The sequence below is a fragment of the Bos taurus genome, chromosome 19 (assembly GCF_002263795.3).
Source record: "Bos taurus isolate L1 Dominette 01449 registration number 42190680 breed Hereford chromosome 19, ARS-UCD2.0, whole genome shotgun sequence".
NCBI classification, from domain to species: domain Eukaryota; kingdom Metazoa; phylum Chordata; class Mammalia; order Artiodactyla; family Bovidae; genus Bos; species Bos taurus.
The window spans coordinates 24,614,737-24,631,406 of record NC_037346.1 but is presented as its reverse complement, the minus strand read 5'-3'; the positions used below and the strand labels follow the sequence as shown (position 1 = coordinate 24,631,406).

Sequence of the window (16,670 nt, the reverse complement as noted above, 5' to 3'; positions counted from 1 at the left end):
AAGGAGGGAAAAGCCCTTTCAACAGTAGTTCTTGATGTTTGGGAGTTGTGGACCCAAAAACTTTAGATCGTTTCTCCCATAAACTACGTGTGCAAACACTTACATGTAAAGTTTGACGTGTAATGTCAGGCCCACCCACAAGCCCCCAGTGACAATCTGTCCTCATAATTTCTCAAGTACATCCTTACTTTCCCTGGATAATCCACTCTTCCTCAAAATGATGTGAAAATGGGCAGAGGCTTGGACTTCAAAGGCTCTAACTATGTGAAGAGTAAACAGAGACTATGGGGCGGATGTAAGAAAAGCAAATACAGCTTTTCAAAAACATCAAAAGAAAGTCTACTACTTAGATTTATGTGCCAGTTGTCATACTTGAGGGCAAGGCAGCTACTGCAGGAAAGCTAGCAATGAATAAATACCATTTGATGAGTAATTACTGACTACTAGCATTACATTTTGTTGGTATAATTTTTTTTCTAATTATCATCTTTATTTGCTTTTTGGTTCTTCCTTTTTTAAAATAACATGCTGTACCCCCTCATCTATATAATCTTTAACAAATGCAATGCACAATCACAGATAACTATGGCACAAATAAAAGTAAACTACCAAAAACACGGACTTCAGAACTAGGAGATTTTCCTTTGAATTTGTAATAGTAATACAGATTTTATAATCCATATTTTGGAGCTTATAATCTTATATGCATGAAGTGTGATGTTCTTAAATTAAGTGATGTGTTGTTCTTAGATTATAACTTGTAGTAACTGTAGAAAATAATTGTTTTATCACTTTTGAGTTCAGGTTATCAGTAATGTGTTAAAGCACTTCAAATTTTCTCTCTTCTGCTTCTTCCTCCTGGCCTCTAGATGGCTCATGACGCCCTCAACGCCCCTCTGCACATCCTCCGGGCCATATATGAACTGCAGATGAAGAGGACCGACTCTTTCTTCCTGGAGGTTCAGAAGAGGTAAGGACGCAGCCAAAGTATAAGGAGCAAGGGAACAAGTGAGGGTGGGACTCTGTCTACCTCCTGCTGACAAGATCTGAGAGGCCAGGAGCAGCTGGAGAACTGGTTTTCGGGTCTTCATAAAGTGCCACGTGGCATAGCTCGTCTTTGAGTTGTGTATTCCTTTAGGAAGAACTTCATATTTGCAGTCTGCCTCTTAGAGTAAACTAGTTATGAATGCAGAGATTAACATAAGACACCAAGGTTTCTCTCCTGTATCAATCCAGAGAGCAAGCAGTGTAGAACAGGAACTTCTGGTACATTCTGGTCAAAGTATTCTTTGGTTTTTTTTTTTCCCACTTGTATACATTATTTTCTTGTTTTTTTCTCAAGGGTGTATTAATGAAAGGTATCTTATAACAATATACCCTTCATCTTGGCCAGGAAGTTCAGAGCTAGTTCTTGAGCCTAGCTCTTAAATTTATGGAGAATTTTATGTTTCTGCATCTGATCTCTTCCATTCCCCACATCCTGGTTTTGACTTCTTATTCTAATTTAGTTCCAATTCCAATTTAATTTTCTTTTGTTATGTCGTATTTCTACACTCCCATATGTATTTCTTATCTACAACCTCAAATCCTTTGTGAAATGAAGCAGGATTACCTCAGTTAGGGCTCAGGAATTTGTTGTCCTGCCCCGCCACAGTCCAGAGGTAGACAGCAGCCCAGGGTGGGTGGGTCGTTTGCTTCCCAAGTGAGCCTGTGTCCCCATGGCTGCCGTCCTCCTCTGTGGCATCAGGGCAAGCTCTCCCACACCCGCTCTTAGTTCCAGCCCAGAGGAAAGGGGGAAGGCGGGGAATGGAGCACCTCCTTAACCCAGCTGCTTGAGGGCAGGCCCCAAACGTGGCACACATCACCTCCCTGGCCTCCCGTTGGCATGACCCCAGTTACATTGCTGTATCCAGTTGCTGGGAGGACTGGGACCCACGTCTCCACCCGGGTGATTGTGTATCTTGCTAAAACTTCAGGGAACTTTGTTTCTAAATGAAAGGGAGAATGGATCCTAAAGGACGGTTTCCATCTCCATTGCAGGCGTCTGGGCATGCCTGCTCGGGTAGGTTAGCACTGTGAGTCTGGTGTTGGAAGTGTAGACCGTACTACCTAATTCCTTAGTACCAGGAAAATAACTCTGATCAGCATTTCTGCAAATTTCACTGAAGGTTAAACTCTCACCTCTCTGGAACACAGATGCCCAGCTTTGTGCTCCTTCCTTCTCTTCAGGTTTGATGGGGACGAGCTCACCACGGACGAAAGGATCCGGACCCTGGCTCAGCGGTGGCAGCCCAGCCGGAGTCTGAGACTCGACGAGCAGAGTGCCAAGGCCGTAGATACAGACATGATCATCCTGCCCTGCCTGGTACGTGGGCCCCCCCACCGACCCCTACCCCTGGGAAGGAGGGTGTCTACTTGCCCCCGCCACACACCCCAGTGGTGAGATGACCAGGCCTCGGTGACTTGGTCTCTGGGCTTGCAGTCCAGGCCTGTCCGCTGCGAGCAGGCCACCGTCGAGTCGAACCCTGTGACCCAGAAGCTGATCTCCAGCACCGACAGCGAGCTGCAGCAGAGCTACGCCAAGCAGCGGCGCAGCAAGAGCGCCGCCCTGCTGCACAAGGAGCTCAACTGCAAGAGCAAGAGGGCCGTCCGGGAATACCTCTTCCGTGTGAACGAGGCCACGGCCGTCCTGTACGCCCGCCATGTGCTGGCGTCCTTGCTTGCCGAGTGGCCTGGGCACGTGCCGGTGAGCGAGGACATCCTGGAGCTGAGCGGCCCAGCCCACATGACCTACATTCTGGACATGTTCATGCAGCTGGAGGACAGGCACCAGTGGGAGAAGGTAACCAGGCAGCTGGGCTGGGCACTAACCCCACTCCCTCCTCCTCTCTGCCCCCCGCCCCAAGCCCCCTGTGGGGGTTTGAACAGCCTTCCTGTAGGGAGTGCCTTCCTGGAGTGAAGCCATCTGTGTGGCTGTTCAGCCCCTTGATAGGTATGACCCCGACAAAAGCCGACTCGGGTCACAGTTGAAGTCTCCCAAGTCTTGGCCTGGAGCCAAGCTCACAGCCCAGGCAGACTGGATGCTCAGAGAGTATTTGAAATAACAATCTCACGAATCCCGCCCTTGCAGTCTTCCTTTTTTGTTTTCAGACTTCGAAGGCCAGCTCTCCTTGCTGGCCTGTCTCTTCTCATGCCCCTGGGGTCTCACACAGCATGAAGTCCAGGGAACAGGGTTAGTTACGACTGTGACAGCCTTTTCCCATAATACAGGAAACCTTCCAGGAAGGTTTATGTCTCTGTTTTAAACCATCGTTTCTAGTGTATCTGCTCCGGGTCAGACACTCTGCCAGCACTTACACCTGTGTTACATCATGACCCAGGGAGAATTTTATTGGTGAAGAAATCAAACCCAGGAGGCTTGCCCAGGCTCCGAGCTTCTGGGCGACAGACATGGGATCTTACAGAGTCTATGCATTCTCTTCAGTCCAGTGCTCTAATTTATATTTCAAGTTTTCAGGTGGTGACCATCTTTTGTTTGTAAAATCAAATCTCCAGCTGAGCCTTTCAAAGTGGTGCTGGCTTAGCAGACTTTCACAGGGCTGGAAGCATCTCTTCTACCTCCTGCTGTCTAGAATTGGGGGGACCCACAGGGCAGAGCTCAGGAGCCCTAGGCACGGTCTCCAGCTGAACTCCATCATCTTGCTATGTTCTCTGCCTGTTTCCCATCAGATCCTGCAGAAGGTGCTTCAAGGCTGCCGGGAGAGCATGCTGGGAACCATGGCCCTGGCTGCCTGCCAGTTCATGGAGGAACCAGGAATGGAGGTGCAAGTGCGGGAGTCGAAACACCCATATAATAACAACACCAACTTCGAGGTATGAGCCAGGGTCAGCCAGCCTCACCCAGTGCCAGGGCATGAGACTGGCAGGACCCACAAGGGTTGCCGAGTGGCACGAATCTCATCACCTCCCACTGTGGTTCTTTCCCCTAACCCAACAGACGTGGCCTAGAAAGGGCTCCCTTAGTCTCAGCAGCCGTCTGCCTCCCTGAAGCCAATCCCAGGATTCTGTACAAACAAGTCCTCTCTTCTCCTGACCTTGTGAAAACTAGGGGCCCCCCACGCTGGAGGAGAGATTACTTGTCCTGCAGTGAGCTCCTTGGACTGAGACCTCTGTGTCTCTGGCAGAGACTTTGAGTGTGGGTCTGGATTCCATCCTCACTCTATCCTTCTCCTGATGACCCAGCCACACCTGGGGGACTCCCTCCCCTTTGTTTAATTACCCAGAACTGAAAGACCTCGTCTGTTCTATCCTTAACTCTGTACCTGGAGAGGGAGAGGTAGGGCTTTGGATGAGGCAGAAGCGGGGGTGGGCTTAGTGGTCCTCATCGGCTTGGTGCTGCTTGTGTCTCATCAGCTCCTTTCAAAATATGGGAGCTGTCGTTCTGAGTAGTTGGGTGACAGAGAGACTCATCTAGAATGTGCTTGTTGACAGCTGAGAGTTTGTTTTACAGAATGTAAACCTCCTCACTCTCTACCTTCTTAGCCTCTTCTCCCCCAGTTCTGGACTCTGTCCCCACTCTCCACCCCTGCACTGTCCTGCCCTGTAAACACACCTACTGAGCCACTGCACTCTACCTCGGAGGGATCGCCTTACCTTTTCCGCTGCCCCGACCCCTCCCCTTCTCTGGGTCCCTCTGGCTGTTCCTGTCTCCTCCCCAAGTGCTGGCATGCCCCAGCCCTGGCCTTGCCACACCCTAGCTGGCAGTGATCCTTGATAATTGCTAAGTCACTTCAGTCGTGTCTGACTCTGTGCGACCCCAGAGACAGCAGCCCACCAGGCTCCCCCATCCCTGGGATTCTCCAGGCAGGAACATTGGAGTGGGTTGCCATTTCCTTCTCCAAAGCATGAAAGTGAAAAGTGAAAGTGAAGTCACTCAGTCGTGCCCTACTCTTAGTGACCCCATGGACTGCAGCCTTCCAGGCTCCTCCGTCCATGGGATTTTCCAAGCAACAGTACTGGAGTGGGGTGCCATTGCCTTCTCCGTGCAGTGATCCTGGTACAGCACAAACCTAAACCAGGCTTTCTCCTGCTTACTGCCTTCCCGGGGCGCCCCCTGCTGTCCAGACAAGTCTCAGTGCTTCATTTTAGCACACACGGTCTTCCTTTTCCATCTGTCCCTCCCAGCCTCTGCAGGGTCACGTCACCCCCTCCGCATCTCCTTAGCACGTGCGCATGCGAAGCTCACCCATTACCTCAGACGCCTCAAGCTCACTGCTGTCCCCTGGACACTTCAGGCTTTCCGGTGCTGTCTCCTTTGCCTGAAACGCATCCCCATGTGCTCGTGTCTCGCTGCTGGCTCCATTCCTTCCTCACTGACAGTCCTCTCCCGTCCTCAGTTGCACAGCAACCAGGGCACCCCTTCCCTGGGACGTTTTCTGCCCTTGCCTCCCCTCCTCCGAGCTGTGCCCCAGGCCGCACAGTGTTTTTCCTGCCGTGTTGGTAGCCCACGTGCATCCTCCCCGCCTAGCCGGGCCCAGAGCTCCTGGAGGCGGAGGCCCTGACTCACTGCTTCTTCAGGCAGAGTTCTGACTGCAGGACATGGCCTGAGGAAGCCCTCAGGAACTGTCCAGTGACCAATGACGACGGCGTGTCCTTGTATCCCCTCCTAGGACAAAGTTCACATTCCTGGTGCCATCTACCTCTCAATCAAATTTGACCCTCAGTGCAACACAGAGGAAGGCTGTGACGAGCTAGCCATGTCCAGCAGCAGTGACTTCCAGCAGGACCGACACAATTTCAGTGGGTCTCAACAGAAGTGGAAAGATTTTGAGCTTCCAGGTAGTAAAGAAATACCAAATAATACAGACTCGTAATGCTAAGTACTGAGAAGGGAGATTGTTGAAGGATTTGGAACTGGGCTTTATCTGTTTAGTGGGAAGTCCTCACGGGCCTTTCCCTGTCTGCAGTGTCCTGACCTGTCTGTGCTTCTTGTGTGCCCAGGAGACACTCTGTATTACCGCTTCACCTCTGACATGAGCAACACCGAGTGGGGCTACAGATTCACCGTGACGGCCGGACACCTGGGGCGATTCCAGACAGGTGTGTGCGCTGGCCCTCCATTCATATGCTCTCCCTACCCAGGGCACCCTGTGGGTGTCGGTGCTGTCAAGTCACTGGTCTTCGCTAAAATCAAAGCGGATACCTTTCTGTGAGACTTCAAAGAATTTTTCTGACAAGCCCCACGCGCGTCACTTGTGAATGTACTAGAATTGGGAGGTTGTAACTTCTCTATGGCCAGAAAGAGGAGCTACCTGTCAGGACCAGGGAAAGATGCTGGTTCTCTTAGAATTCACCAGGATATTTTGCAAAAAAGGAAGAACTGAAAATGTTCCCATGTTGCTTTTCCATAAGGCATAATTTTAGGCAAAATTGAAATGATCATAGTGGTTTCATCCTATTTATTAAAACTTGAGCAGTTTATGTCTTTTTTAAAATATCTGTTTTGTGGGGGTTGCCAGGATTCGAGATCTTGAAGCAGATGCTGTCAGAAGAAAGAGTTGTGCCATACCTCCCGTTGGCCAAAATTTGGGAATGGCTGGTGGGTGTGGCCTGTCGCCAGACTGGTCATCAACGGTTGAAAGCCATCCACCTGCTTCTGAGGATCGTGCGATGCTGTACCCACAGGTAAGCTGCCTTCCGGATTCGATTCCTTGGCTGGGTATCTGTATTGCAAATATCTCCCCCACTTCGGGGCTTGCCATTCTCTCTGTTAGTGGTGTCTTTGATGAAAAGAAGTTTCTGATTTTAGTGTCTTCCAGTTCACCTGTTTCCTTTATGACAGAGCTTTCATTGTCCTGTTTAGGAAATTTTTGCCTCACTTGACCTTGGGGTCATGAAGGTGAAGCTTAATTATTTTTTCTTCTATATTGAGATCAACAATCCACGTGGAATGAATTTTAGTGCATAGAATATGCACTAAAGGATATGCACTGAAGGATAGAATTAAGCTTCTCTTACACACATTTTTTTTCTCTTTTTTTTTTCTTGTATGGATCTCCATTTGACTCTAAAGCCCCTCTTTCCCCTCACACACTCCAGTGCCATCTTTGTCACAGAAAGGTGTCCTTGTACACACGGATCCATCCCTGATTGCTTGTGTTCCAGTGGTCTTTTTGGTTATCTTTGTGCCAGTATCACACTGTCTTATATATTATAGTTTTACAGCAAATTTACATATCTGGCAGTATAAAGTCTTCAACCTGGTTCTTCATCTTCAAGATTGTCTTGAAGATGCTACTTGACCCTGCATGTCCATGTAAATTTTCGACTTAGTTTAGTTTTTCCTCCCACCCCCCAGCTTTACTGAAGTGTAATTGACAGATGAAATTGTAGTGTATTAAAAGTGTAGAATATGATGACTTGATATTCTTTATATCAGTACGTTGTGAAAGGATTCCCACAATCAAGGTAACTAACGTCCGTCACCTTACAGGTGTACCTTCTTTGTGGTATATGAGGACACTTCAATTTCACCCTCTGTCTGCAGTGTGCTTCTCAGCAAATTTCTCCTGTGTTATGGTGTTATACTGTTCTCAGCTACAGTCACCAGGTGTATAATAGATCCTCAGACTTCATTCATCTTACAACTAAAAGTGTCTGCCCTTCTACCAGCCTTTCCCCGTTTCCCACATGTCCCAGCCACTGGCAACCACCACTCTAACTCTGTTTCTACAGGTTTGACTGGTTTTGGATTCCACATAAAAGCGATACCATGCGGTATTTGTCTTCCTTTATCTAGCTTACTTCACTTGGCGTAATGCCCTCCAGGCTCATCTATGTTGTTGGAGATAACAGGATTTCCTTCTTTCTCATAGCTCAATTATATTTCATTGTGTATGTACACACCACATTTTCTTTATCCATTCATCCGTCAGGAGACATTATTTCCAGACATGTGGCTATTAGGAATAATGCAATGAATGTTGGCGTACTGATAATCTCTGACACAGTGATTTCATTTATTTTGGATATACTCAGAGGTGGTATGGCTGGATCATCTGGTAGTCCTTGAGTTTCTTGAGGGACCTCCATACTGTTTTTCAAATTGTACCAATTTACATTCCCGCCACCAGTGTACAAGGGTTCTCCTTTTGCTCTGCCTCCTCGCTGGCTTTTGTTGTCTCTTATCTTTTGGGTGGAAGCAGTCCTTACACAGGTGAGGTGATGCCCACTGTGGTTTTGATTTGCATTTCCCCGATGGTTAGTGATATCGAGCACCTTGTCATGTTCCTCTGGCCATCTGTATGCTTTCTTCGGAAAGACGTCTCTTTAGGTCCTTTGCCTATTTTTTTCTTTTTTCTTTTTTGCTATTGAGTTGAATGAGTTCCTTGTGTATTTTGGATATTAACTGCTTGTCAGATATATGACTTGCAAATACTTTCTCCTGGCGCATAGGATGCCTTTTCACTCTGTTGATTTTTTTTTTTTTTTGGCCAAAAACATATTTTATTTATTTATTTTTTTTAATTCAAAAGTTTTAAATTTTATTTTTAAGCTTTACAGTATTGTATTAGTTTTGCCATATATCGAAATGAATCCGCCACAGGTATACCCGTGCTCCCCATCCTGAACCCTCCTCCCTCCTCCCTCCCCATACCCTCCCTCTGGGTCGTCCCAGTGCACCAGCCCCAAGCATCCAGTATCGTGCATCGAACCTGGACTGGCGACTCGTTTCATACATGATATTATACATGTTTCAATGCCATTCTCCCAAATCTTCCCACCCTCTCCCTCTCCCACAGAGTCCATAAGACTGATCTATACATCAGTGTCTCTTTTGCTGTCTCGTACTGTTGATTGTTTTCCTTGCTGTGAAGAAGCCCTTTTATTTTGATGTAGTCCCACTTGTTTATTTTTGCTTTTGATGTCAAATCCAAAAAAAAAAAATCATTGCCAAAACCAGTGTCAAGGAGCTTACAGCCTATGTCTTCTAGGAGTTTTACAGTTTCAGGTCTTAACCTCCAAGGTTTTAATCCATTTTTGAGTTGATTTTTGAGTACAGTGTGATGTGTATGAAGCATGTGTCCCATCTCTCCTGTCATCAGACTGGAGGGCCCTTCCTGGCTGCATTGTGGGTACATTTCTGCAGTGTGCTGGCCATCGCCAGCCCTCCTTCCCTTAAGGACACTCCCTTAGCCCTTTGATCCCAGGGGCCGAGATTGGAGCGGGCAGAGGGGAAAGGCAGTCCCCAGGGGCCAGGTGGCCACAGAATGACGGCCTGAGTTCTGCCGCAGGCATGAGTTTGCAGGCACCTTTTCCTTCCCGCTCCAGTGCTGTCCTGAAAACTCAACTGTGAAGCCGTCTCTTTAAATCAAACCACTTTTTCCCATTGGTTTACTTTATGAAGTCTTATTCCTCTGGGAGAGAGTGATTCGCTCCAGGATCACACTTAAATGTATAATCAGGAGTCTTTTAAAAATCATATATTAAAAAGAAAAGGCAACATTGTAGATTATAAATGTATAAAATCATGTCCAAGAAATCATAATGTGTGTCCTCGGAAGGACTTTGAACTGGAGTTAAAGTACAATCTTCCTCTGAGTAAAAAACATCAGTGCAGGCGCAAGAGGCATCTGTCTAGTGAGGAGGACTCTGCTTTACATAGAAAGATTTCTGTCCTGAGCAACTTTATAAGCATATTTCTTATTTTATGAGCTTAAGATCATAACAATGGTTGCCATTATCTTTTAAATCAGATATTTTTTTCCTTTCTGATTATTTAAAACTGTGAACATTATAGAAAATCTAGAAAACTGACAGGGACAGCCACTGATAAGATTTTTGGTGTGTTTATTTATGATTTTTTTAATATGGTCACACAGTACTACACGTGCATTTTAAAAATTTTTTGCAATTTTATGTTGCGTACCTTGGTCTTTTCTACTTAACATTTATCTGGAGGTTTTTTTCTGCTGTCATTGAAGTTCTTAACAACCATATTTAAAGATCCATAAAGTTGATTTGTGTGAATGTGCTGGAGTGTCTCCTTGTCCCTGGAGTTCTGGTTTGAAGTTGAGATTCTGCCCCTTTTCTTATTTGCCATTGGCAACTATTTGTGGCTGCTTAGGGGGTGGGGGGAGAAGGCAATGGCACCCCACTCCAGTACTCTTGCCTGGAAAATCCCATGGACGGAGGAGCCTGGTGGGCTGCAGTCCATGGGGTCGCTAAGAGTCGGACACGGCTGAGCGACTTCACTCTCACTTTTCACTTTCCTGCATTAAAGAAGGAAATGGCAACCCACTCCAGTGTTCTTGCCTGGAGAATCCCAGGGACGGGGGAGCCTCGTGGGCTGCCGTCTATGGGGTCACACAGAGTCGGACACGACTGAAGTGACTTAGCAGCAGCAGGGGGTGGGGGCGGGTAATTGGGACTGGCTTGGCCTGACTTTACTAGATGTCAGGGTGGCAAGGAGCCTCAGAACTGCAGTTCTGTCTGTCTGACATCGGCGGGCATGACCCCAGGAAACTGCGCCCCTCCTCCCACAGCGACCTCTGTGACCTCACGCTGTTGAAGCCCCTGTGGCAGCTCTTTACCCAGATGGAGTACAGCCTGTTTGAGGACGTGACCCAGGCCGGCATCCTCCTGCCCCTGCATCGCGCGCTCACGGAGCTCTTCTTTGTCACCGAGAACCGTGCCCAGGTGAGGGTCTGTGCTTCTGCCCCCCCGCTGGGAGCCCTGGGGTGTCACTGGGGTCCTGGCAGAACTACGCAGGGAAATGGGACTGCAGGGAGATGGGCGCCCGCGGTTCCCCTCTCCCCCACCCCAGGGAGCCGGGTCCGCCCTGAGATTGTTTGCTCAGGCCTGATGCCAAAGAGGGAAACAGCCCTTGACAGCAATGAGTTTGGGGAAACAAACCAACGGGCTGTTTTCTTCCTCCTTTTCTTCCCCGCCTCAGCACAATAGACTTATTGACTAGGAGAGCTGAAAGGGCCTTTCAGAGCTCTCTGGCCTATCCCCTGGGTTTATAGTGAGTAGGCTGCAGATGAGTCCAGACACGTGGCTCCCCCATCCCACTCCTTCTGAGGCACCCAAGGAAGGTGGGCGGTGAGGTGCCCGGCAGAGCGAGCAGCCATGTCCCACTGAGGCTCCTGTGGTCCTGGGTCGTGGGTGGGCGTCATCCCCGGGAGGTGGCCTCTGATCGCTGCACCCTGCTCTCTCCGCAGGAGCTCGGCCTGCTGCAGGACTACCTGCTGGCCTTAACCACTGATGACCACCTTCTCCGCTGCGCCGCGCAGGTACTGCCTTCTCCCCGCCCGCCCCCCCCTCCCCCCGCGCCCCGGTGCAGGCTCCACCCCGGGTTTACACGGAGCTCTGTTCCCAGTCAGCCACTTCCTGCTGGTGTCACAGACAGCAGCCGAGCCCCATTTATCAGTGTCGTTCACGGTAAACCGTAGGGTCAGGAGACACTAGCAAGAATTTGTGTCTTTGAAACCAAAACAACCAGTGCCTTAAATTTATAGTTTGGCTAATCCCTAAAGTTTCCATAGAGTTAGATTTCAGGTATTTTTGGATATAACTTTCTTCCCTAGTAGGAGAACTCCTCTGACAGCTGTTGGGCCTCAGGGCCCCTTTCCACTTTTGAATTACTGAGGATCCCCAAAAGCTTGTGTTTATGTGCATTATAGAGATTGATATATACTGTTAGAAAGTATATTTTAAATTTAGACATTTAAGTTAGAAGTTGAAATATTAAACACTTATTTGTCGATTTATTTTTAAAAATAATCATCTCATTATATTTAGCATCACAGTTGTGAAAACCGACTGTATTTTTCAAGACAAAACCGTGTGGAGAAGGGCAGCGCTGGCTTCCGTTTCTGCAGCTCCCTTCACTGTCTGCCTTCATGGGAGACAGCGGCTTCGCGGAGCTGCTTCTGCTTCCGGTGGCTGTGCTGCCACACAGTAACCCGCGGAGCGCACCACCGTGCGTGCGCGAGAGTGTGAAAGAGAGAAAAGCAGAGTAGTGTCATGGTTTTATTGCGAGAAGGGTTTTCACCGTGCAGAGCCTCTGGACGGGTCTCGGGAGCTCCCAGGCACCAGACTCCATGGTGAGACCCTGGCTCAGAGTCCTTGGATATGGAAGAGCGTGCAGTCTGCGTCCACAGTGGACAGATGGGGACGCTGAGGCTCCAGGAGGGGAGAGGTGTGCCCGGGGTCTCACTCGAGGAGGTCTCCATCCAGCTGGGACCCCCGGCCAGAGCCCTGCACTCTCTTCCTGGCAGGTTTTCTCAAACAGTAGGTTCGTCCTCCTTCACGAAAGGGTCAGTGTGCGGCTTAGAAAAGTGGGCACCCCCAGTCCACTACAGAGGGGTCTGTGTGAATGGTCAGCTGCCTGCCGGCGCTGCCACTGCAGCTCGCGGAGTCGCAGCACACGGTGCAGTCCTGACATCTGACGGTCGTGGCGCCGAAAGCTTAACATCCTTGGCTCCTCCCCCGCCTCTCCTGGTGTTCGTCTCTAACCCTCATTCTCTCCTCGCTTCCCTCCAGCCAGTCCACCCTGCTGGACCAGTGCTCTGCTCCTTCTCCCGGCCTCCACCCCTTCTTCCCCATCCGCGCCCTCCTCTTCCTGCTGCCTTGGCTTGGAGACGAAGCCTGGCCTGGCTCTGGGGCGGCTGCCCTCCCAGCACTGCCTCTGGGGCCCCGCCGCTGGCTGTCTCTCCCTGTCGACACTTCTATGTTGCTGTCCCCCTTCCTGGAGCTTTCCCAGCTCCCCCGCCCCCGAGGTGTCCTCTGAGCCCCAGCGCGGCCCCTGCTCCCCTCTCAGGGCAGTGAGCACTCTACCTGCCTGTGGAGTTTCCATGTGTCTTGATCGCTGCTTCTTTCCCTCTAGACTGTGGCCCCCTGGGTGAGGGGTACCACACCTGGCCTGCATCTGCCTCTCCCCTGCACCCCTCCAGGGCTCAGCTGCCAGTCTTGTTCTGTCAGCACTTAATGACCCAGAAGGTGACGAGTTTCCCGACCATGGTAATGACTCTCTCCCTCCACAGGCTCTGCAGAACATTGCTGCTATCAGCCTGGCCATCAACTACCCGAACAAGGCCACCCGCCTCTGGAACGTTGAGTGTTAGCCCTTGGTGTGGTATGCATGGAACTCGCTAATCTGTCCACGAGGATCTTAGAGCAGATGCCTGCACTCATTCGGGAAGATTCCCGTGGCATCGGTGCCCGGCTCTCCTTGAGCTCCCCCCTTCCACCCCGACTAGAATGCCAAGCAGCCACGTCTCCGAGAACGTCCTGTATCACAGCGAGGCACCTGCGCGTCCCATAGCACGTGAGAATAAGCAGAGCGATGCGAAATCATTCAGAAAGCGCCAGCTGCAGGCCTTTGGGAATGTTGTTCAGAGGCTACGGCCCCTGAAGACAAGGCCACCGCCTCTCTGGGAAGGGCTCTGTCTCCATTGAACTGGAACTGCCTGCACTTGCCCTTCAGGGGACGACAGGGTCTGCCCGGACCCACGTTTCTCAGCAGGACCTTCAGCAGCAGCCTGGCCCGGGAGCTCTTCTTTCGCTTTTGCTTCTTGAGACCGGGTCGTCTAAACCAAAACCAGTGAGAGCCCGGCCCCCACCCGGTCCCCACCATTCAATACAGGACCTGCTGCCACACTGGCCTCTGCGTAGCCTCGGCCGTCCCAGAGAACTCCTTGGTGAGAAGAAGTGCCCTTGGGAACAGCCAGCAGGCCGCCACGCACGTCCACTGTGCACGGCTCCCAGCTCAGCCGCGTTGTTTTAGTTGTTGTTTTAACACGTATTTCAGTTTCCAGCTCACGTTTTTAGAGAGAACCACACTGACTCCCTTGAGAGGGCCTCGGGGGGCACGACCAGGAGATCGGTCATTCAGGGGGACACACTGCTTTGTGTGAAGGAGCAGATCTTGAAGAATACTCTTCAGCGTCTGTACCCAAAGACTCAAAGTGTTATCAGAGGAGATCTTACTTTAGAAGTCAAACAAACAAAAAAACCACACGATTGTATTTCTGCTCCACGGTCGTCATAATCCATCACGTCCGCCTCTGGGCCTCCCATGGTTATCCAGCTGTCACCTGTCTCTAGCAATAACTACATCAGTTCTAATGAATGCTGTTGTCCACTTTCCTTTCTGTGGTGGTAGTCTTGCCCTGAAGTGCTGATGATTATCCTCTTTCCAAAGCCATGCTTTGGAGTGTGAGGCTAGGTTGGCAAGTGGCCCGTGGACAAAGCCTCAGTGGGACTCGTCACTTGAAGCACCATAGAGCCAGCTGCTTCTTAAGGGTGGGGATCTGGGCCCAAGCATGTTGCCCCTCATACAAGGCCAAACCCACGGAAGGCTCATCATAGCCGGGCGGGATTGAGCAGATCCGCATGCCACGGCCCCGGAAGCCCCCCCTCTGCAGAGCCCAAGGCTGCGGGTCCTGGAATCCCCTTATTGCTGGAGCACTTCCGCATTCTGGGTCAGGAAGCTGAGGTGCTGCAACCTTCTGCAGCCCTAGACTGGATTCTCGGCCCAGCCCCAAGCGGCAGGTGGAGCCATTATGGAAGGGAGAATTCACAAGAGGCAGAGACAGAACAGGACCTGAGGCTTGGTGACCGAAAGCCCAAGAAGACCCTGACGCGGGCACAGCCCGGGCCTGGCCCAGTCTCCCGTGGTGTTGGGGTGTGAGTAGATGAGCACTGCTGGCTTGGTAGAAACCCCTTTCTCACCTTTTGCTTTGCTGGCATCCCCAAAGAAGGTCCCAGGCTCCATACCGCCCAGCCCCAGGTGGCTGTCTCCCAGTGACGAGGGAAATCAGAGAGATCACCGTGCTTTGGAGGAGAGGTCCCTGCCATAGCCTCGGGCTCACTGATGCAGAGATGGTGTACTCGCTGCTTACCCTCACCATGCTCTCCCCTAACCTCCCAGACTGGCAGCAGCTGCAGGGGGTCATACCCCTCATGGCAGCAGCCATTGGCTTTGCCCTCCATCCTCCCACTAGGGAGATAAAAGTGTAAATAAAACGCTGAACTCCTCAGAGCTTCTCTGTGTACACCGCCCCTGCTATTCTGTTCTCTCTGTATTCAGTTTGCATAGAATAAGCCTCGGTTTTCCCTTCACCCACAACTGCTGCTCTCCTGCCAGCGCCCTGCCTCCCATCGCCTCTGCTACCAGCCACTGGGTGGCGCTGCTGAGCCAGGCCCACTCCCCTGGTCCACAGCCGGGCCAGCAGTATCCGAAAGTGATTTCCATCCAGACCGACATCCCTCTGATCCTTCCTAGGAGGCGGGACTGCCTGGAGTGAGGTGGGACTGGCAGGAATGAAGGTGTTGTGGAAACATGTGCCTAATCTATAAAGAAATCTGTTCCAAACCATGTATATTGTACAGACAGACGCTGTTCCTTACAGGGAGTGACTTATTTTCATCATCGTTTTTAATTTGTTTTCTTACGGGTTTACGATTTTGAATTTTTCTTATTTGGTTGAAAGAAAGAATTTTGATTATATCAGCTGAGTAAGTTCAGCCTGTAAAAAGGATGTTAAGTTGTGGGTAAAATATGCAAATGAAGAGAAATATATTGTACAAATTCTATATAAAAAGGTACTCTTGTGTGTGGGCTTTTCTTATTTTCCCTTTCCTTGCCTCCTTCTGCCTTGCTTATGAAGATGATGCTTGGAGTTTCTACCAAGTCCGTACTGATGGAATTTCTAGAATCCCAAGGCCTTGGGGTAGGAAGGAATCAGAAAGGTTCTTAGCTCCCACCCCCCCTCCAGTAGCTCCTCCTGCCCCTCCCCTGGGTCTGTGCTCTGGGGTCTTATCCTCAGACCCTGCTCCCTGGGCCTGTCACTGTGCACAGCCACTCAGAGGTCTGCATGCACACACACATACACACTCACCCCAGTCACCTCCTCTCCAGACACACACCCCAACCCCATCCCAGGCTTCCTTCACCTCTTAGTAGCTCACAGGGCATGTGTGTTGCCAGCCGAGGGAGGAGGGCAGAGGTGGTCTGATCACAGGTCTGCTACCTTTCCGGGGCCTGGCTTCCTCCTTGCCTGCCTCTGGACCTGCTTCTGACTCAACACCAGGCCAATGTCTGCCCGTCCTGGGGTCTCGAGCTTCTTACTCCTTCAGGTCACTGGTCTGCCGCTTACCACTCTGCCGCCTCCTCAGCCACTTTCCTGGTGTTGAGGGCTGTCTCATGAATTAGAGAAGAGAAACTGGTGGGGGCTGGACTTAACCAACCTTCCAGGCCCATCTGTTTTGGTCTGAAAGCAGCTGACATGTCCCCCGAAAGCCCCCAGGCTGCCTTCTGAGGAATCCAGGGACAGGACCCAAGACCCAACCTCGACCCTCATCATCCCTGAGGCCAGAGAAAACTGGATCAGCGTGAGGCTCAGCAGAACTGGTGCTCCCAAGGTCTTCGCAGCCCCCGAGTCCCCCCTCTAGGGCTGTTGGTGACACCTTGGACCTCTCACATCCTGCAGTGTTGCCTCAGTCCAGTCGCTCAGTCGTGCCCGACTTTGCGACCCCATGGACTGTAGCACACCAGGCTTCCCTGTCCATCACCAACTCCCAGAGCTTGCTCAAACTCATGTCCATTGAGCTGATGATGCCATCCAACCATCTCATCCTCTGTCATCCCCTTCTCCTCCTGCCTT

The 16,670-nt window shown here is 50.6% G+C and overlaps 1 protein-coding gene across 3 annotated transcripts in view; it reads left to right on the top strand.

Moving 5' to 3' along the window:
* The window catches only part of ZZEF1 (zinc finger ZZ-type and EF-hand domain containing 1), a 94,936-nt gene extending 79,324 nt beyond the window's left edge, over positions 1-15,612 (top strand). For 2 of the 3 annotated variants that reach the window (XM_010815902.4, XM_005220201.5), the window contains exons 46-55: positions 870-970; positions 2,230-2,365; positions 2,483-2,842; positions 3,730-3,873; positions 5,670-5,838; positions 6,001-6,099; positions 6,519-6,684; positions 10,545-10,698; positions 11,223-11,294; positions 13,047-15,612. In XM_010815902.4, coding sequence (XP_010814204.2) covers positions 870-970; positions 2,230-2,365; positions 2,483-2,842; positions 3,730-3,873; positions 5,670-5,838; positions 6,001-6,099; positions 6,519-6,684; positions 10,545-10,698; positions 11,223-11,294; positions 13,047-13,127 — 1,482 coding nt within the window. In that variant the 3' untranslated portion in view covers positions 13,128-15,612. The remainder of the gene's footprint in view (positions 1-869; positions 971-2,229; positions 2,366-2,482; positions 2,843-3,729; positions 3,874-5,669; positions 5,839-6,000; positions 6,100-6,518; positions 6,685-10,544; positions 10,699-11,222; positions 11,295-13,046) is intronic. The other variant, NM_001206129.3, reaches the window with a different exon arrangement.
* Positions 15,613-16,670: the final 1,058 nt, after the last annotated feature.